We start from the raw sequence: 22,518 nt of genomic DNA, 5'->3' as shown, positions 1-22,518 counted from the left end.
TCAGTTGAATTGCGCACAATATTTATTTCCATTAATGATGGAGAGAAAATGGAAATTATTTTCAAAAGAACTGAGTTTTAAATGGGGAGCCGCTGTTTTAAAATAAACCTCCAGAGCTTAAAAAGTATGGTAGCGGGTTAAAAATCTAAAACTATCCACAGTAACACTTTCTTCCTGCATGCGTCTCATCTCCGATAACATTTTTGTCCATTACTAGACCAGCAAGTTAGAGCTTTGTTTATATGGTATTAATCCTCTGCTCCTCCTCTGATTATCGACTCTGTTAAATGCAAAGAAAATGTAAAAGTACGAGTAAAAAAAAAATTAAATCAGGTAAATGGTGCTATAGTGGGTATAATAGCTTTAACTGGATGTACGCAGGGGCTCATTTAGGCTTGGATGATGTAAAACGTATCTTAAGCACATTAATGTGAAAAAAAAGCAAAATGCTATACTTTGAATGAAATCTATCTTCTTTTTCACATGTTCATGTTATGCTTTCCTCCACTGTGAATCTTATTTGTATTTACAGCTCCAAACATTAGCCAGATTGACACCACCACTGACATGGAAGTCCAAATTTCTGCAACTCAGTTTGCTTTCAGTGAATGAATCCGCGTTCTCTCCTTTAAAATGATGCTCCCAGTTTCTTACGCTTGGCATGGAAAGCTGAATTCATTTTAATGGAAATGTTTTTGTCATGAGCAAGCTCCCTTTGTGAGATCTCACGGCTCTCGCGCTGAGGAGCCCTGCTCTTGATGAGTCAGGCTTTTACCTAGTTGCCAGGGCTACCTATAAAGATCATCTGTGTTCAGCTGGTTTGAGCTTGCCTTCATGACAGTCAGCCTTTACATAAACACGCCACTGAGAACCCTGAGGTTTTTTTTAATAACTTCAGCTCAACAGTTCTCATTAAACCAGCCAACTAGTCTTATAAATTGCTCCTGTGCTAAAAAAAAACACTGATCAAATGGAAGATTTGAGTTGACCTCTCCTTTTTAACACCTAATGTACATTTAATGGATTAAATTAATGTCTTTTTTGCATTCAAATACTCACAACAGTCACAAAAATCAAAATGGACCAAAATCATGATTTAATTTTAAAACATGTCTTTAAACCACTATCCATATTAGTCTGTGTCTCATTACAAAAGCTGTCCCAGTTTTCACTCAAGGATCATCCTTATTTCATGGGGCGACTCTCTGAATTAGATTCTTTGCCTCCCTTCCCTGTTTGCCAGGCATTTTTACAATCATTATGTCTCTCATGTTTAAATGCAGTCCTTGTGATATTTCTTCTTTCCCATGTAGGGTATTACACTTGTGTGGAGGTTATCTTCACCCTACGGAGACAAGTTGGCTTCTACATGATGGGTGTTTATGCCCCCACGCTGCTTATAGTGGTCCTTTCCTGGCTGTCTTTCTGGATCAACCCTGATGCGAGTGCTGCCAGGGTTCCTTTGGGTAAGAGTCATTTCACCGATTCCAACATATTCCACTGATATTTACATGGACATAAACACTGTAAATAGCCATTCTGCTCTTTTAGCTAGTGCTGTTGCAGTGAAAAAGTGAGTGAGTGGGAGAGAGAACATTTACAGGCCATGCTCAGGAACAGAAATCCTAAAAAGTCTATTTGTTTCTCTAAATCAATCTAAAAAACATATATATTGTGTAAATCTGTAACACAAGCTAATATTTTTCTAAGCACTCATTGCTGTAATGCTTATGATTATGGTTTACAGCTGAGCAAAACCCACTGTGCGGCTTCTCAGAAGATTTGAATATTACATAAAACCACTAAAGACAAGAGCATAACAAAGATATTATGTGTTGTGGTCAAAAGACTCATGGAGAGATGAAAAAGTCAATTAGTTATACAAGCTCAAGTTTGTCCTGATACTACTGTAAAATAATATTTTTTTTAATCAAGAGGAAGGTGGGAACTCTGTTAAAGCAGCTTTGGTTTCCTTAACATCAGGCTGATGAGACAAAAAACACATGAAACTCTGCATTTGTTGGCATCCTTAAAGCTGCAGTAGTGAGTTCTTTGGAAACTGTGGACTTAGCCTGAAAATCTGAACAAGTACACCTTCCAGGTCCCTCCCGCCTTGCTCTCGGCTGCGCTACAGGCCTCCTTCCACAGCTCCTCCCACACACCGGAGCCTGCTGTGGCGCTCCAATGTTTAGCCTTTTTACCCGTTTTATGTTGGGCTTGGTCTAATTCTGTCATTTTAGCTTGCTTTTGTCATTAGTCTTCTTCTGTTTAGCGGTTCTTGATTTCTAAATAGGTGCTAGTCAAGAAATTGGCTTTTTTCTTGCAACGTTAAATGTTTTTTCTTTGCAATCTTGAGCTTGAATGACTGTACACGTGGTGAGGGGGAGGGTGTGAGCGGCGCATAGACAAGCATGGATGAGATTTGCTACATCCTCAGTGTGAACCAAGAGATTAGCTCTCGTTCGCAGGTTAGTAAGAACAAGAAGGATGTTTGTTTTGGCTGTCTATTAATACTCATCTGCCAAACTCCTAGTAAGTCCAACCCTCAACAGTACACATCACACCTGCACTAAGAATGTGGAAATTTTATAGACAGCACTAAAATGGCAGGAAGAGAGGTGTCCTCTAGCACTATCTGGTCTCATTGGCAGCGGGGAGGGAGTCCCGCTCTTGGATAGAGGAGACGCCGCAAGTGAGTGGAAGTGACAGGTTAAACCAGAGCTGAACAGGACAACAGTGTTTAGTTCGATCAATGCGTGAGATATTTCTCCTCAACTTTAAATGTCTATGCCCATCCAAAATCCAACCAATCACAGAACAGTAATCGGACACCCTGTGAGAATAAAGACTTTATGTCATGAGAATGCGGCAAAAAGATTTTTTTTTTTTTTTTGCTTGGGGAACGAAAACAACTTTCCTCGTTTCTGGTGGTGCATGTTGCAGCTGTGACTCTGCTAAGACATTCTCCCTGGCTCTAATAGGGTGTTTTCACTGACGTCACTGGCCAACTTCCGGTCCGCCATATTGGGTGGCACACTTCCTTATCTCTAGTTGTCTTACACGTATTATCGTATCGCGAATGGATAAGTACGCCAGCACGCTAGAGCGACCAGATAAGGACGTATATCTGAGGAAATGTTCCGTGATCGACCATATGGACCCGTATGCCCTCCACGGTGCCTTGTTTAGCCGTAATCCAGATGATTGGCCAAATGTAGAGCACGGCGACATAGTGCATTACCTGGTGTTCGGTGAAAACCCTCTGCACACTCTTGAGGAAATGAGAGCTTACAAGGATCTAGAGGCTCACAACCAGTTCACATCTGGTTATGTACATCAAGGAAATCGCCATCATACGTGGACGGGTGAGTTTTAATAAGATGGTAAAAATGTAAACAATCCGACGCAAATGTGTTGCACCGCCCGCGGGCGGTGCGCGAAGGCGCTTGGCTGCAAGGCCGATCGACGCCGCTCGCGGCTTTAATTATTTAAGCAGAACAATGACCAGTGCAAAATTAAGTTGTATTTACCGTATTGGCGCCGGTAGGAGCTGCAGATCATAAAGCCAGCAAACAGTGGGAACACAGCAACTCGTTCAAAGGTAAACTGCGCTCAGACGGGCGGGCACATGCTAGTTTAGTAGCTGCTAACCGCCAGTGCTAACAACCACTTGCGCATGTAATGTACTTTTAACTTGCTGCTATGTGTTTCAAAGGTTTAGAACACACTCTCATTGACATCGGGATACTGTGGAAAGTTATGTTCGGTCTTACAGCCGCGATCCAAGCGAGCCGACGATCTCTTTATCTCTGTAACTCGTTCAAAGGTAAGCTGTGCTCAGCCGGGTTAGCACATGCTAACCGTTAGCGCTAACAACCACTCGCGCATGTAATGTACTTTTAACTAGCTGCTATGTGTTTCAAACGTTTAGAACACACTCTCATTGACATCGGGATACTGTGGAAAGTTATGTTCGGTCGACTTACAGCCGCGATCCAAGCGAGCCGACGATCTCTTTGTTATCGCTAACAGTTGTTCTCCGTGGTTGCGCCTCCAGGCAGGAAAGCGGTGGAAAATTAATCTGTTTCTATGTTTTTCCCATGGCGATCATGTGTTGCGCTGTTACAGCCCACAATACAGCAACGGTTTACCATGGTTGAAATCAAGTTAAGGTGAAATTAATCAAATTAAAACACGGCTGAGAGAGGGAGTACAGTATGCGGTAGTAATAGGCAGTAGAGGCGGCGGAGGCAGTCAACACGACAGCCGTGGAAAGTAATAAGTCATAACGCCCAAGCCCTATTATTAATATATTCTTCTTATATGTTTTAAATACTTAACAGTTAATTACCTGTGACAAAGTGAGCACCGCAGACTCTGGCGTATTCCAGCTTAACACCGTCCAAATCGGACCTGGATATCCGTGTCAGCCATAGGTGACGGCGTTGTTCAGACAGCTGTTTTTTTTTTTTTTTACACTGATTCACTATTACGGCTGGTAGGCGATAGAAAGCGTTGATCTCCACCTCCACGGGCCGTGCAACCAACCATTAAACACGTTTTCCCCATTGTTCACTTCCAATACTGCCTAAGGCGTCATACAATGCAGGTCAACGGTGCGAAACGACTGCCACCCAATATGGCGGACGCGCTGAGTAGTCACCTGAGCGTGACGTCAGCTGAAAACCCCCTATTGGTTGTTTCTGACCGGGAGCGGTGTATTTCTGCAAATGGCAGCTGGAGCCCTGGGAGGAGCCAGGGGAGCCTGATTTTTTTTTTTCACAGATTAACTCTCATAATTTACTGTAAGGACATAGTGAAAGTTTTAACAAAGTATATCATTACAAAACCTACCTAATGCACCTTTAACAGCTATCAGGTTAATCGCCTCCAATATGCTGACTAAATATTGGAAAATATTTTAGAGTCCATGAACCTACTTTTCAGTAATCCCACATTTGTGTTATAAAAGTTTTTGTTTTAATCGTCATTTCAATCAATCAATCAATCAATTTTATTAGTCAACTGCAATTTGCATTGCAATCGAAAATTCAGTTCCAGTACAACCGTCCATCACATACACTTAACAAACATTTTGGGGGAACGATTAACTGAGGCCTTGCGTTGCCAGGAACGCAGCCGTGGGTCTTTCACTGTTTTTGGGGCTTTTGTTAGCTATAATCTGTAGCCATGAAAACTAATGGCAACAGCAATTGTAATGAATATTTATAGAAAAAGAGTTTCACTTTTTGAACAGAATTACTAAAATAAATTAACTATTTTATGGGGTTTGCATGTATATTCTGAATCAGCTTTCTGCATGTTAAAACTCCATTTCACAAGGATTTGTCACAAAAAGAGACAAAAGTTGTAGAGATGATAAATAGAAACAACTCTAAAGGTTTTAGAGGTTTTAAGGATTACTCGTATAGTAGCCTCCAATCATCCCCATCATGACATCATCAATCACGTTGACACCATGAAGGACTTTGTGTGTGAAGCTTGGCCCCCTGTCCAGTGTTTGTGACGTGTAATAAATCACTAAATGTGGCTGTAATTGACAGCTGGGACCCACTTCAGTGATGGAGGAAGCACCAATCTAAGGTTAGGTGTGAAACAAAACACTATATATAACAAAATAAAAAAAATAGATCATTCTTTATTTCTGTATTTATTAAGTTGTTCGGCAAGGTGAATGTCTTAATAGTGACTGCCAGCCAGCACTTCCTATAATTTGCTGGACACTTTAATTGAGACACATTTTAATGGCAAATTTACAAAAAGAAGTGGTGATGAAGTTTCAACTGAATTGTTCTGATTTCTTGTTCATTCACCGGTTTATGCAAATGTCATCCGCAACTGCTCAGTTGTGGCTGTTCAATACCTCAATCTAATTACTGCCACTCTGACTGATCAATGCTTCAAACTGTTTGTGGAAACCAGAAAGCTCCTGGAGCCAAAAGTCTCGTCCCCTGCCATAGTGCAAGTCAGGACGCATAACAGTATCTGTCGGGCGGCTGGAAAACTTTTGATTTCTACGTGTGAGTAATCAAGAAGCTCTGCAGTCATTATGTAATTAGAATTTTGATGAGGAAGACACCGGCTCAGGATGCACATAATTACACATAACACTCAACAAGAATTAATCTTTCTTTCTTTTTTTTATCGATTAATTTATAATAAGTAAATGATCCATTTGGATCAGAGATTTTGAACCTAAACAGTAATGTGATGCCTGAAAATACTCGCTACCATAATTACACAATATGTTGCAATTATTGCTGACCTGTTCTTGGGAATAATAGAGGCTGCTGTTTCAGGTTAAAGCTGTGTTGATGTTACTCGTTGTTAACGGCTAACCTAAAACGAATAAAGATAAGCGACCTTTAGCTGCACAAGAATACACAACTGATTCTTATTAACCTTGGAGATTGTGTGTTTTTCCAAGCCGTTAGTGACCACAATGTGTTTACGCCAAAGGAGCAGTAGCTGGATTATTAAAGGGCCTGAAGGGGAATAAAAGTAGGATAATTTGTAGGTCATTTTATATTTTTATTTTAAATTGATGAATACACGGATAAAAAAGCCTGTTCAATTTTTCTTATGTTTCTCTGCTTTCACCTCAGAATGATTGCCCAACACTGAAATCTAAATTCAGTTCAGTGTTTAATTCATTTTATTGCCATAGACGCGACAAATGCCGTGTTTTACAGGACATATTGTTCCCATTCATGGACATAAATAGTAAATAAATTCAATCCAATCATACATAAAGATTCAGCATCGATTCCAATTCAAATCTTGTTCTAAAACGATGCAGGAAGTTTAGATGTTTTTTTTTCCTCTTGTGGTTAAAAGTTTTCTAAGAAAACTCAGCCGAGTGATTATTTACAGAAAAAGATTCCTCTCACTGTTGTCCTGATCTTGTTTTTATTCCTGTGTCCCTGCTAAAATACAATTACATACCTGTCTGGTACTTTTACACTGAGAAAATGATAAAATACCCAGAAGAAAAAAGAAAAACAAACAGTTGCACATTTTTAGTTGAACCTTCTGCTACAAACGTTTGTGAAATTTCAGGGAAGTACAGAAGTGCAAATCTTTTCCATAATGTTATTGCATATGACTGACAAATGTAATGATTTTCTATCTAAGATTTTACTACATTTGTGGATTTTTTTTACTAGTCCTTTTTAAATTGCAAGATCACCCATTTTAGAAATCCCTCCTTTTGTTTTTGGTAATAAAAATGTTGCTGACAAAACTGCTGTGCAATCTTAAATGTTGTGACTGAGTCTCATTTACACTTCATACAATCATCCACAAAGCCTTTTTTTTCCCAAAGTGACAAAACAGAGCACATCACGACACAGTGGGTCTAATCCATTACTCATCAGGCAGAAAATTACGTGAAGGGATGACAATGATGGCAGGAAAGAAGCTTAATTCTGAAATAAAGGGAATTTGGTTGCTAACAGGATGTGTTTTCTTAAATCAGGGAGGATGTCTAAGCACAGTAAATGGTGGAGGTGGGTTTATACGGCACTCCCTGCTGGCACAAACATGAAATAGAATAGAAATATATTGCATTGTCCCACAGTGGAGAAGTTCAAGTGTACTAGCAAAGAGCAAATTTATGACATAAGAAACAATTACTATTGGCCTGCTGTTATTGGTTATTAGAAACGGGATATTCGAGGAGTCAATTTATCCATTAAAAATAGCATCAGTGAAGCCCTGAGGCACTAGTATTGTCATATACTTCTCAAAAATTGGTATGTGACAAGCATTATCAGTTTTGGTGCTCCTGACAACATGATCATGACAACATACAGAAGAGAAAGGGAAGACAACGCTTTAAGGAGGACGAGGAGCAGCGAGGGAACCTGATGTTGCATTTCATGTGCTTTTCCTATCCACAAAAGACTTCTTACTGTTGACCCCATGAAAGGTCAAGAAATAGGAGCTAGAAGCTGTTGTCATAGGTATTCAGATGTAGCCAGACTTTCCCTTTGGAAAGTCTGAGAAATTTTTCAAGGCTGACTGTCGGACCAATATGGCAGCTCCTTGCATCAACTACAGTAAGCTGTGATAAAATATGTTTATTTTACAACACACTGTTGTAAAAGTGCATCTAAAATCAATGTTATATGTAGTGGCTGCAACTCTGAACCATAAAATTGTTAAAAAATTATGTTTGCATGTGGAAAGTACAGCTTTAAAGGGCGTTTATAAGAGGTACTACGAACAAAGCAATATCTTTCCTGGCCGTCACCATATTGGAATCCGAACCTTTTGTTTTTTGTTTTTATTTTGGAACCCCGATTTCTCCAACTGGAACACATTTTCCTTGGGTTTACATCATTTTACCTCCTCTTTCCAATTTCTGAGGCTTTTTACCAAAAGAGAAAGTAAAACATTTACAGTATAAATAGAATCACTGCCAATCATTGACACTATACAATTAGATGTGCACAGATGACATTTTATTGTCAGCATTTTTAAAATTTAATTTGATATAAAATTTAATTGATTCAATTAATAATACAATTGATTAACTCACTGGTTTTGGGCTGAAAATGTCACAAAAAAACAGATGTTTCAAATGCCTTTTTTAATTAAAGTTAAACTTGGTCGAATAGTATCATCATGTTGGTGTGCAGGAAGTGTGAAAACATCTCATCAGAAATAAGAGATAGGCTTGGTCATGCATTCTCCTCACTTTTTGAAATACATCCACTGTGATCTGATATTAGCTGTACAGCAGATGTATTTACTCCTCCTCCACAGCACATCTCATGTAATGCCAGTACCACCCTCATAATCTGTTGAACCATTACCCTTGTATTTGTGCACAGGACTGCATGGATAAGATAATCCATTGTTATCCCTCGTCATTCATCCGCTGCCTCCATTTTGCTCCATCTTCATTCCAGCTGTTTATCTTCACTTTCATGTCATCATCGCCTCAGATCCACCTGGAAACCTGACTTTTCTCTGAATAGGATGAGTCCAGGTCAGTCAGAACCCAGCTGTATGTTTGCATTTTATATATATATAATGCAAAATTATACGCTTAAAGGGATATTGTTAAAATAATGTTTTTGATGATTACTTAATGAACACGCACACATTGAAGGTTGGATTTCTTTACACTTTAGGTAAACAATTAATTTGACTTTTTACACATTTTTCCAGAGGTGCCAACAAATGTATCCATATTCATGTTTGAATGAATTAATGTGTTTATTTAACTGCACTTTAAAAAATGTATTTATGTTTTCCAGCAAAAAAAACAAACAATAACTGGTAATTCATCATAAAATAAAAATATTAAATGATCTTTAAAGCACATAAAAACACATTACCAATAAACATTCAGTAAAGATTTAGAAAAAGAGAACACAATTATGATTTAAAAGGATCTGAGAACTTGTTCAAAAGTGATGGAGGCTGTGTTTCTGTGAAATAAATCAGTTTATGGAACAATCTGAACAAAGAAACCAAATAAACACAATCAATATTTGCATTTAAAAGGACAATAAAAACTGGTATGCAGAGAGAATATGTTGGTTATGCCTGACTGTAAATATTCATGTCAAATTTTAAGTTTTGTTTTGAGAGTATACAGAAACTAAATAAAAAAGTAAAATGTGATTTTCAGTTTTGGAGGACAGATGTTTCCTTTCATTATGTTTATTTCTGTTATATTCTGATGCTTTCGTAATTTAAGTTCTAAATTTATTGTTAAATAGGTAAAGGGGACAGATAACATAATGTTATTGAACTCCCTGTCATTCAGGACTTTAGATGGTTTAGATTGGTTGTTTTGTTTGAACACAATGAATTAAATAAAATAAAAACATCCTCTAATATTAAAATTGAGTTGTACAACAAAGTAATTGCGTAAAAATTTTAAAACGTAAAACTATGTTGTCGTCTTGCCACTTTTTGCAGGTATTCTGTTTGCTATTAAAGGCAAAGGAACAGTCTTCAAATGTATTCTATTGAGAAGAGAAACCTTTGCAAGCTGCCATTTGATTAAATGATCCTAATTAAGTCTGAGAGCTGCACCTATTAGTCATTTGAATGCATTAGAAGTCACTTTAAAGACACAATAGTCACGAAAAGGAAGATGCCAGGAAAAGAAGTGAGCAAAGGCCTTTATTGATGTTAGAATAACCCCCAACGATGGTCGTTATTGCTGTTTCCAATATGGCCTGGAAGATTTGCTGCTGTTTAGGAGAAATCACTAACCTGTAAGGATGTAAGCTATGAGACACAAAGACTTGTTGGAATTGCTTTCTCATTAGAGCAAATCTGTGCTCCTAACAAAAGGAAAACAAATCAGATTGGAATACTGATTTAAGAAACCTTTTGTAGCGGTTTATTCAGTTTTTATGCTGAAAGGAAGGATATTTTTAATTTTCCTTTACATCTTACTGACTCAAAGTGTTTCCTGAGTGGAGACAAACATTGGGTTTCTATAATAGCAGATGTTTTATTTTAGAAATTTATGCAAAAGGCTGGAACACTTTTAAGCACCATTAATATTTTACGCTTAAAGAGCCAGAAGTTTTTTACTTCTCTTTAAAAGATGTCTTAATAATTATCCACATGCTAGAAAAAGTTTCAATGCATTTATTCTATTTTTACTTTAGATTTCATGTCAAATTGTTCAGTCGGCTTGCAATCGGAAGGTTGTGGGCTTAATTCCAGCTTCCACATTTCATTGGGCCCCTGAGGAGAGCTCTTAACCCAGAGTTGCCTGCCGATGTCAGAGTGTGACGCTATTGTGTGAATGTGGCTACAGTGTGAAATCCTTTAACGTGACTAGAAATGCTCCTCATAAAATTCAGTACAATTACCAGTATGGAACTTGTGCATAAAAAATGAAAGGGACAAGTGGATGACAGAAAGGGGAGTATCAGGCCTAAGAATGATTTACAGCTGCAGAACAACTACCTGACAATAATGTCTTTAAGAAATTAAAATAGTGCAGCAAATGCCTGATAAAGCACCTGAGATAAATGTCTCACCCCTCTCAATTTCTTCTGCTTTTGTCACAAAAAGATATTATAACTATATAAAATAAAATAGATAATTAAAAAATAGGTTTCCAACATTTTGCACCATCTTTGGTGTTTGCTATACCTGAGTTTGTACTTTATATTACTGTGGAGGAATACCATCACACTCATCTTGTTTTAATTCAGCCATGTTAGAGGGTTTTTCACCACCAATACCCTATTTTACGTAATGCTACAACTACTTAGACTAAAGTCTGGATTGAAACTAAGTTACTACTCTTTCTTTAGTCATTCAAAGTCAGACTTGCTGGTGTGCATTAGAACTTTGTTTTTGATGTATTCCAGTTTTGAGAAGTTTATGTGCTTGACAGTGGCGTCTCTAGCATGATAAGTTAAGTGGAGGCACAAAAACTCAACACCTATTAGCAGCAACTATTACTTTTTGTGATGCAAACAACCTGACTTTGATTAATGTTAAATTAAAAAGATAAATTAGCATAAAACAACACACTAGAAAATCCATTTTATATAAGATAAATGTAATTTAATTTTTATACTTAAAATTACAAATAAAGGCTCATTCATATTGTTCATTTATTGAAAAGAAAATATTCACATCAATCATTCAATGAGCTAGCAGGGACAACCAACACTAGATTTGGCAGAACTTAAACGTAACGCGTGCAATTCAAGTATTTTGATTGGACGATCCGAGCTTGGGGCCGTAGGATTTGTGCCCCACAGCTGTTCACAAAGACCGTGTTGGTCATGCTCACTGTAATGTCAGATGTTCATTATTTAAACAATCGTTGGTGGCCGGAGCCAATATCAAGGCGCTTCAGGAGGATTTAACTACTGACCTTAGGAGATTAGGTGTTGTGATTGATGTCTTTTTTACGTTGCAGTTGTGTTACTGTGTTCTAGAGTTACGGAAGCTGAGGTGTTCAAACAGTGTTTTTCCACATTGATATGGATAAAAAAACGTATATCTTAATATTGTATCCATCACACAATTATGTAAGAAATACTTTTCTATTAAAGATATAGCTATAGCTAACTTTAATGCACATTTCTCTCTCCCTCTCTTTCTGCTCTCCCTCTATGCAGGTATCCTCTCAGTGCTCTCTCTGTCTTCTGAGTGCACCTCCTTAGCTTCAGAGCTGCCCAAAGTGTCCTACGTCAAGGCCATTGACATCTGGCTCATCGCGTGTCTGCTGTTCGGCTTCGCTTCGCTAGTGGAGTACGCTGTGGTTCAAGTGATGCTCAACAGTCCAAAGCACATCGAGGCAGAGAAGGCCAAGATAGCTTCCAAGGAGAAGGCTGCGGGGAAGAGTCCTGGCGTCAAGAACAACACCATCAACGGGACTGGAGGGACGCCGCTGCATGTCAGCACCTTACACGTTAGTGACTGGCTTTGATACAAAGAGTGTGTGTGAGAGAGAGAGAGAGAGAGAGAGAGAGAGAGAGAGAGAGAGAGAGAGAGAGAGAGAGAGAGAGAGAGAGAGAGAGAGGGTGTTAGGAAAGCATTAGGTTACAGCCAGACAAACATTTTTAAAGGGGCTAAATGTATATGTAGCTTCTAAAACATAATAATTTTTTTAATCTTAATATTTAGATTTTAGATTTGAAAGATTGTGACTGTGTTTCTTTGAGCTCGGAGTTCTTGACGTGCTTTAGAATAATGATGATTTGTATTAATTCCAGCCAATCTTCCTAAAGACAGGAAGTGACTTTTAAAGATTACATCTTGACAAGCTTGAGTGAAAATGTTGTTGCACTTTAAGTTTGCAGAAATCAGAAGCTTTAAATTTAATTCTGCAACATACCAAATCTAAAATATCCACTATTAGAGCTCTTTCCATTTGAATGTGAAATTTTATGCAAATGCCCACACTCAGTATCATACTGTCAAGTCATGAAAACCTGTCTTCACACGAAACACATTCAAGCTGTTTTGTTGCAAAGATCAAATCTAAATGCAAATCAGGAAAATATATGCATGTTATGTTTATTGTCCCAATGCAGATAGGTGTGTGGTCAGGGTGCTGGTTGAACATCTGTATCAATTTGCTTAGAAATGCACTTCTTTAATATACAGAAATAATTTTACATTGAAGTCTGAGTCTCTGACAAGACAACTCTTCTCCTTTGAGACTTAAATTGGTTTTCTCATCAAAACCAAATTAAAATAACAAAGCTTTAATTATTTTAATGACTCCAGCCTGATTATATCCTGTCCACCCTGCAGGCCATCAGCGAAGCCGTTAAAAAGATTTTTTTGTTTTCTGGTGACCTTCATCTAAACCCGTCTTTAGATTGTGTTGAAAAAAATAAAACTGTTGTTCTGATAACATTTTACAGGGGTTAAGAGACCCCTCTGATGTGAAAAAAAACACACACAAAAAATGTACTAGGTAATGTTATAGAGAACAGAGAAATTCTCTTTGTTGGCTCCAAAGATAATTGTTCTCTTAAAACAGCAGCAGGTGATTTATCAGAGGGAGTTCTGTCCAACTTTCATAATCAAACGGCTCATTTGCTGCATTCTTAAAGGGTTTGCAGTCGCGGCAGACCCTTTTCAAAAGCCCCATCTTAAGTGTTTCTTTCAGATTATTCAACGCGGTATGGATGTTGTCTATAAAAGCTGGAGTCTATACAGACCATTGTTTGGTTGTCAAACGTTAGCGCACCATTCTGTTACATGAATTAAAGACTAAATAATTTATTAGAATGAATGCAAAGGCAGGAGGGTCTCTCTCTTTTAGGAGATACACATGGTGACCACCTGCAAACTTGACAACAGTTAGAAATGTTAGGTATAAACATTTTATTTATGTGAATAAACTGAGGGCTTAAGACAATCAAGTCAATGCATAAAGTCTCGTGACATCTAGCTGTTAAATTACAGTTCATGTCAGCTTAATACATTACCACTAACCAGATTTGTGCCATTAAACTTCAGCCACAAAAACATAAAAGCCTCCATCTATTGGATGTCCTTGTGGGGGAAAAGAAGTGATGCTATTGTAAAAGCTTACAAAGAATTAATGTTGTGTTACAACAGCACAAAGCTGGTGCTGTGTTTGATGGATATTCTAACTTCCTTCAGGTCGCTTTGACCATGGAGATAACGTATGATTTAAGGGAGATATATCTGTAGAACTGCCAGATAAACAAGGGATTGATGCCAGACACAGACTATCCTATAATTGGTCAAATCTTTCACATACACAACAATAGTTTAGAATCCTCCATATGTTACCCGGGTTGCATTTCACGCTTGGACAGATCTCAGTGTAAGGTATTTGTGTAAGTGTCTTCTTTTTTTTCTTTCCCATTGCTCTCCCATGAGCTAGAAAAGATCTGGGCTTTTTCCTGAGTCGTCTGATAATTATTACAAGAAGAGATTTTTGTGTGCCTTCTACTTCCTCTTCCTCTGCATCCTCTTTCCTCTTCTGCTGCATCTTTTGGTACTATAGTGATATATAGTATAACAAAGGCAGGAGGAAATCCAGACTAAACTAATTAGTAAATAGAGGGAATCTATGTGTAATTTAATCCCACTATAAATGCAGTTGTTTTCTAAAGATTTTTTAAATAATAATAATAATAAGAAAAAAAACAATAATCACAACAAAACAAACAGATTTTCCCACCTGAGCTGTTGTTCTGTTTTTCTTGGTCTTTATGTTCCTATCAATCTGACATGTATTGTCATGCACTCTGGCCTTAATGAAAGAGCAACAACAAGAAATCATGTGTGCAGATTGTCACAAGACTTAAAGGGGTCGCAGTAAATGTGTGAGAGACGGTGCTCTGCTCAGATAAGACCGCACATCACCTTGGTTTTCCAACATGTAGAAAATTCACACTGCACATAAAGCTGAAAACATCATCCCTACTGTGAAACATGGTGGTGGCAGCATCATGCTGGAGGGGGTGGGGTGGGGGGGGGGGGGTTACTTCAGCAGGAACATTGATTGGTCAGAGTTGGTGGGAAGATGGATGCCACTGAATGTAGGAAAGTCATGGAAGAAAACCTGTTTGAGGCTGCAGAAGATCTGAGACTGGGGAGGAGGTTCACCTTGAGGCAGGACAAGCACCCGGAACATGCAACCAGAGCTACTATGGCATGGCTAAGATCAATGCAGATTCATGTGTTGGAATGGCCTAGTCAAAGTCCTAATTGAAAATCAGTGGCAATCCAGTCTTACTGAGCTTGGTCTATTTTGTATGAACACATTTTCAGTCTGTTGATGTGCGATGCTGGTAAAGATAGCACACATATAAATTGAAATATCAATCAAAGGTGGTTCTATAACCATTTGAATATGAATGGAGGGCAGATTTAAAAAAAAATTGTATTGTTTGCAAAGAGTTTTGAAAACCATCATTTCTAATCCACTTCACAGTTATGTGCTGCTCTGCGTTGGTCTATCACACAGATACTTAAGTACAGATATGTAATACATTAATATTTGTGGTTTTGATCTGATAAATGTGAGGAAGTTGAATTGGGTAAAGTACCTTTGTAAACATTTGTCATTTTGTTGTGCATTTAAGGAAGGTTAAGCCAATAATTAGCTTGTGTGTTTTGTGTGTTTGTAGAAAATGCAGCATCAGCAAAGGCTGTTAGTGCCATCTGCTCTGGTTGTATGTCACTGCAGTCTATCTACTTTACAGTAATGTTCTAATTTGTGCTTATAGATCAGATATACCTGCTGTGACACAGAAGCTTTTAAAGGTTTATAATAATTAGTGAAAGTGTCATTATCATTTGCAGATCCTGGTAGGTTGTGATTGTATAGCACAGGTAAAGCAGAGGGATATTTTCTGCAGGTGTGTGAGAGGAGTTCAGGTGATGATAAGTGGCAGAAACATATCGACCGCTAACAAACAAGCAAGAAATGACAGATTGACCTTAAAACACTGAAGAAGAGAGAAGAAGGAGGAGGATTTAATCTGTAATTGGAGATTTGTTTTCGTTGTTTTCTTCTGTTGGGCTCAACTTCTAACCTGGCCAGCCAGAATGATAATTTTTAGCAGTCTCTGTTCTGCAAATTATCAATCTGGGTCAATCAGTAGAACTCTCTGAGCTGATTGGGTGAAGCGACACCTAGTGCCCGCCTACCAAAGGTTGGTTTTAGCCAATCATGGTATCAAATTAAAACAGCAGGCGCCATGAGAAACCTCAACAAGTTACTGGTCGAGGAGTTTCTTGCTGTTGAAATCGTGGATTCTTACAAAACAGATGTGATAGCAGCAACTACATGTGCATCCTCCTGTGCTGCCGTGTTTCTGTGGGCTCAGCAGCTCTTGCTTTCATTACAGCCGGTATGTCCCGCCTTAAACCTCAATACTGCAACGTGATTGGCCCGAACCATTTTTGGTTCAGTCACAAACGTGTTGAAGCCAGAGCGGTACAAGATGGATTCTCGTGTGTCTGTGAAATACTACAAGAAGTCAGCTTTCAGGCAAAGTTATTCAACTTAACAAAAACTTAAAGAGATCGCAAGAGTCCAGCTTTTATTGCTTAACATTTGCATATTTAACTTATTTAATCAACCTGAGTGTTAAGTATGGTAAAGGCCAATGACACACAGTTAAACCAAACCATTTTATGAGAAAAGATTATTCTTTGTTTTACCACGAATGTTGATGCAAACTTTTGTTTCAATCTTTTCTTCCTCGATGTCTGCGGGCAAAACACCACAGTATTGATGTAAACCGCTGTGTTTTAAAGACAAAAAGGAAAAAAAACAAACAAATGCAAGTAGTCTACATTTGCAGCACAATAAGTTTTTCCCATCTTGTCTCTTGTTGACTTTCAGGTGGGGGAGACCCGCTGCAAAAAAGTGTGCACCTCCAAATCTGACCTGAGGACCAACGACTTCAGCATCGTGGGCTCGCTCCCACGGGACTTTGAGCTGTCAAACTTTGACTGCTACGGGAAACCCATCGACACCGGCTCTGCTCTTGGTAAATCCCTGGCCAAGAACAAGAAACCACCTCCTCCGAAACCAGTAATCCCCTCTGCTGCCAAAAGAATTGACCTGTACTCGAGAGCACTGTTCCCTTTCTCCTTCCTCTTCTTTAATGTGATTTACTGGTCCATATACTTGTGATTATGTGGTCTTATTATTCCCAATCCTATAGTTTCATGAGTTCTTTATTGATTGGACTGTATAAAAGACTTACAGTTGCAAGTGAGCATTGAGAAATGTGAACTAGCTGCTGTGGAGAAAGTAAAAGTACTATTTGTACATTAACCCCCACTTGATAAGAGTTTCTATATATCATAAAAGTTATTGTTTTATTTTTTTCCAAACTACGGATAAAGAATCATATAATTAAATACTTTATGGATCAAATATTGTACTTAAAAGAAGGCTGCTAAGATAAAATGGTTGTGACAGTGCATCAGTGAAGAAATCCCCAAAGAATGAGTAAGAAGTGAGAAGAAGATGCAAAGAAAGACTAAAGATGATTTTTTTTTAAACGCTGTTTTATTTCATTTTGCCCAGTTTGTGTGAACTCAAAAGGTTAATAGGTTAAAGCATTTTATTTTTGGCTTCACTGCAAAGTGTTACATTATAATTACCTCGCATGTTATAATTATTGCATGTATCAAAAGAGAAAATCTAAATATATAAAAAAAAACCTTTATGAATACATTAATATTCCTATGATCAGCTTTTTAAAAAAGAATTGTGGAAATGTGAAGCTCAACTTCTACTGCCCAGATGGTCATGTGACACTGCCACTCCTACAACTGATACAACACTTGACTCATCCTACCTGTAGCCTGTGAAAATGGGTCACTGCTGAGATGTGACTATATATTTGTGAAATTTTGAAGCAAAGAAAATAAATGATCAAATGACTTTCCACCATTTGATGTTATTAAAAATAAGAACAAGAAACTTTGCTGTGGGTGTCATTAATTATCAACCAATCAATCAGTTGATTGATTATTCAATCAGTCAATCTTTACTTATAGAACACTTTACATTGATGTGACAAACGGGGGCCCAATATGTTTTACTTCTGAAAAAAAACATTATTATGACCAAACAACAATGCAAAAAACAATATAAAATAAAATAAATAATAAAAATATGATCAATCTAAATAATAAGAATGTTAATTTCAGGAAGTAGAAAGAGAAGTTCCCATTTAATTCAAAACACAGGTTTGAAACACCATTAATTGAAGTCATAAAACTGCCTAAATGAGTAAAGTATAAGAAAACAATGTTTACAATGAGCGTAAGATCCAATTAATCATAATTACTGAAAGTTAGTTAAAAGTTTAACCCTAAAGGTATATAGCCACATTATATGCATATACCATAAAGACCAAAATCCAGTTCATTATGATAAGATAAGGCTGTATACTCCAAGTCTTCGTCCAGATAGTGTTTTGATCATCCTTTTTGAGCCTAAACAGAACCTCAGCACCGGCTGCAATGAGCTGACAAACAAACGTGGCGCCATCTACCGGAAGCATCGCAGAACTATAAAGGTGCGTTCACATTGAGCGCGAATGTGTCAGGCCGAGCGACAGATTTACATCTTATCCGTATGCACAGGTGCCACACGGGAGCAACGTTTCACGAAGCGACGCGAAGGGAGGCCACAGAAGCAATTCTAGCGACGCAAAACTCATGATTTCTGCAATTAAAGAGAAGCCAGAGCGACGTGACACCTGGGAGGGACCTGAAGCGACAGTTGTTGGAGTTGAAAAACTAAATTTAGTGTCTTGTTGCCCTGCGACAACCGATCATGAACTAGATGTGACTGTGACGTGGTGCGAAGGACTGCAGCGAAGATGAAGCAGTTTTCATTCATCTTGGAATAAAAGCTTATAATAGCGGTCTGCGGTCGGCCTCTGAGAATGACTCGGCCAAATATTACAAGTCCAGATAGCAGTGAGCCTGGAGAAAAGTGAGTGAGGAGGCTGGAGTGGCAGGGAAGTACAAGTCTCACTAGATGGCGCCATTGTACTGCTGTATTTGCCATAATGTCAGGGGAGCGACAGCAAGCAAAAGGGACGACTTTGTCATTCCAATGTGAACGCACCTTTAGAAAGCCAGATGGCCGCCATAGACGCAGCTACTAAATAAGTCTTGATTGAGCCGACGGTGCTGTAATTCCTCGCGGAAAACCGACAGCTCGGCGTCAAAGACCATCCCAACCGACTCCTGTTGACCAACTGTACGCGAGTGTAGTGACGTAACCCTGGTCACATGATGTTGTAATGGTAAATATACACAGAAAAGGCTATATTTACTCGCAAATAGAGCAAAAATAAAGCTTAAAAGACAAAAATAACAAATACAACGCCAGTAGGGCATGATTATCTTTCAGAAAAACGTATGAAACCAGAATGAGTTACTGGCAGATGAATTTTAAAATGTCAAACAACGTGAATATGAACCTCTAAGGACCGGTCGATAGGTTGAGGAAGGGTCTTCTGCAGATGAGGGCCATAATAAGAGGAATAATTGTTCTAAATAACCCTGTGGGTGAGGCTTAAATGTGTCATTCTTCTGTCAGACTGCAGGTACATTTATTTCTCCTGAATGGCAGATTGCCTATGCATGTCCAGCATGTTTATTTTATCGTCCCCACTTATCTCTCCATACAGCAGAGCAGCTGCTTGACCTCTGATTATTTGATCATTTAAGATGCAGATCCCACTTAGGAAATGATTCCTGATTATCAGTGTGAGGCTTCACATCTGAGACACATCCCAAGCCTAATGAGCTGAGACGGATGCTGATTTTCTGTCAAAACACCCTGTTAGAAGATTGAAGCCATTTAGCCAAAGATTGGTCAGTCATTAAAAAGAGCACAATGCACAGTACTCTGATCTGTTTTTCTGTTATGGATCGGTTTAAAATGAGAAAACAAGACTTGTTTCTATCTCTGCGGCTGCCATGGTTACAGACAGCGAGGAGAATTTTTTTGTCTGACTGGCCAATAATCACACGGGGACACAAAACAGGAGTTAGACGAAGGCTAGACTCATTTGGAAAAAAGGCCTAAATAATGAAAGAGGAAGCATGCGTCATGGGGACAAGTGTGTGTTATAGAGATCTGCAAAATTCAAACCTATTGGAGGTTATTTTTGACTTTTTCTAAACACTCATTTCAGGTCTGACTCAGACGCCATTAGAAAGAATTTGCATTGCACTGCCCCCCTATGGCGACAATAATGAGGAGTTGAAATGTTCTGGGAGGTTAGCAGATGTGACGACTGCGAAGGAAGCTCTTTGGAAGGCGAAGGAACAGGAAAAATAAACAGACAAGAATTCAAATGCCAGATTTTCTTTCCATTTTTATTACAAACGTAAATACCAGAAGCCTTGAAAAACACAAAGCCAAGGCAACGATGTTAGTAACTTTTTATCTTTTATTTAACCTCGGTGGTAACCAAGCAGTTTTATGTTTCTGTTTATTAGCAGCAATATAAAACAGCGAGAAGATTTATAGCATCAGAATTAAAAATCTGCGACAGGTATGACTCATGACTGTGTGTGTGCGTGTTTGGAGGGGGGCGGCGTGTGTGTGTGTGCGCACACTCCACCCACACGCCGCAGCACCCTGCTAGTGCCACAGCGCAGGAACCTATGTCAAACAGGGTGCTTTCTAATCCAACAAGACCTCTCACCAGGCCTCCACCCGACCCACAGAGAAAAGCACCATGACAGTCAGGGCAATGATTAGTGAAGGCGCTGTGGGGGAGGACATGCCACCAGGCCTATTGAAGGCTCATTTATAGTGGACGAGGTCTCCACACGTCAATGTTGGACTTTTTACAGAAGAGGACCGCGGTCATTTGTTGTGAGCTTTGTGAAACTGAAAATGAGTTCTTCTGCAGTGACGTGTCCCCAGTGAGGTTTGTGTTCCTCTGAATTAAAATGCAGATTTTAATTCAGATTTTAATTACAAACTGCAAAACATTGTATGATTTTCTAGCGCAGATTATGGCGCTTGCCTTTTTGCTCGAATTTTGTTAGGACTCTTTAAAACATGATGACATTACAACAACAAACGTCAATGTGTTCTGGGGGATTGAACACAAACTAACTGCAAAGGGAAAGTAAACTGATAAAAAAGGCTTTCAAAGTTTTTACATATACAGATTTGAAAAGTTTAGCATGCCTTTGGATTAAGCCCATTTTACAAGGATATAAATCCTGCTTTTTTAGCCACTTTTTTTTTAGGTTACTTTTTTAGCACAGATACTTCTTATTGCCATTGAATGCAACTTAAAACATGTTGTATTTACTCTTGGTATCTCTATCCCATGAACGTTGAGTTTGTTACTCTCTTTGGTTTCCAGTTTTGTGTAACTCTTGATATTTGGTTCTTTTCATTGCGTTTTCTCAATCTTAGTTTGTCTAACTCCAGTTGTATTCATTGTGAGTCAATTACCCATCCTCCAGAAGTCCATGCTCACCTCTCAGCTGCAACAGTTCAGCAATCAGGCTCACCTGCTTCCCATGCCAGTACCCCCACCCTTGTATATATTTATTAATGTCATCTACCAGCCAATGAGATATTAGTTCCTTTGTCATGCTCATTGTTGTTGCTTCCTGATGAGTCCTGTTCCTGCGTTCTACCCGTTGCAGGTATAGACTTCGGTTTTCTGGATTCTGTCTGCATTTTGGTTCTCAATTGGTAAACATGACACACTTTACAAGTCTGCGTGCCTGCCTGGTCAGCATGCTATGATTTTTAGCAAACAAGAACACATTATGGGCAACATATATCCATCTTAATGGATATATCTTAATGGAGGCATCCCTCACCCTGAGGGGTGAGGGATGCCTCGGTTCAGATTCCAATCATCTGATTCAGCAGTCCAGAAAAGGTAGCTTGTTGTCGTTGGCATCCTCTCTGGTAAACACAATGTTCTTTCCCGCTGATTTGATGTGTCTGGTGAAAGCTTCTACTTCTTTTGCCTGGATTTTTACCCACGTGTCGTCCACATATCTGAAGCGGTGGCTTGGTGGTGTTCCTCTTAAAGAGTCCAAGGCTCTCTTTTCTATTTCTTCCATGCAAAGATTGGCCACAATCGATGACACTGGAGATCCCATAGCATCAGCCGTTCACCTGAACCTCAATGATAAAGGACACTGTTTGAGGCCACAGAAGAAAATGTTCACATTTTGGACAGAGAAGACAGATGGTTTGAGAGAGGGGTGAAGAACGCCGTTTACGTAAAGCGAGGAAAAAATAACTTTAAACAGAGGAGGAGGGCTCAGGTTTCAACTTTGCAAAACTTACAACACAGCGATAGGTTTGATTCCTGCCAAGTTTCCCCCCAGTTCTCACCTCCATACGTGTGAGCATTCCTCCTGTGAGCCAGGCTAACGAGGAGCCTAACGACTCTACATTGTTGGGATGATCAGTTCCAGGTGAATTTGCATGTGAATATAAGCTCTAATGAGGCCTCGTCAGCAGGTCTATAAAGCTGG

General features: G+C 38.8%; 1 protein-coding gene across 2 annotated transcripts in view; it reads left to right on the top strand.

The window, feature by feature from the left end:
• Positions 1-17,523, top strand: part of glrbb (glycine receptor, beta b) — a 40,133-nt gene extending 22,610 nt beyond the window's left edge. The window contains exons 8-10 of one of the 2 annotated variants that reach the window (XM_012876940.3): positions 1,314-1,466; positions 12,138-12,430; positions 16,862-17,523. In XM_012876940.3, the coding sequence (XP_012732394.2) occupies positions 1,314-1,466; positions 12,138-12,430; positions 16,862-17,155 (740 nt within the window). In that variant the 3' untranslated portion in view covers positions 17,156-17,523. Of the gene's footprint in view, positions 1-1,313; positions 1,467-8,858; positions 8,999-12,137; positions 12,431-16,861 lie in introns of those variants that run through there. The other variant, XM_012876941.3, reaches the window with a different exon arrangement.
• Positions 17,524-22,518: the final 4,995 nt, after the last annotated feature.

This window comes from Fundulus heteroclitus, chromosome 23, assembly GCF_011125445.2.
Source record: "Fundulus heteroclitus isolate FHET01 chromosome 23, MU-UCD_Fhet_4.1, whole genome shotgun sequence".
NCBI lineage: Eukaryota > Metazoa > Chordata > Actinopteri > Cyprinodontiformes > Fundulidae > Fundulus > Fundulus heteroclitus.
Note: the sequence above shows the minus strand (reverse complement) of the source record. Positions and strands in the feature narration are given on the sequence as shown.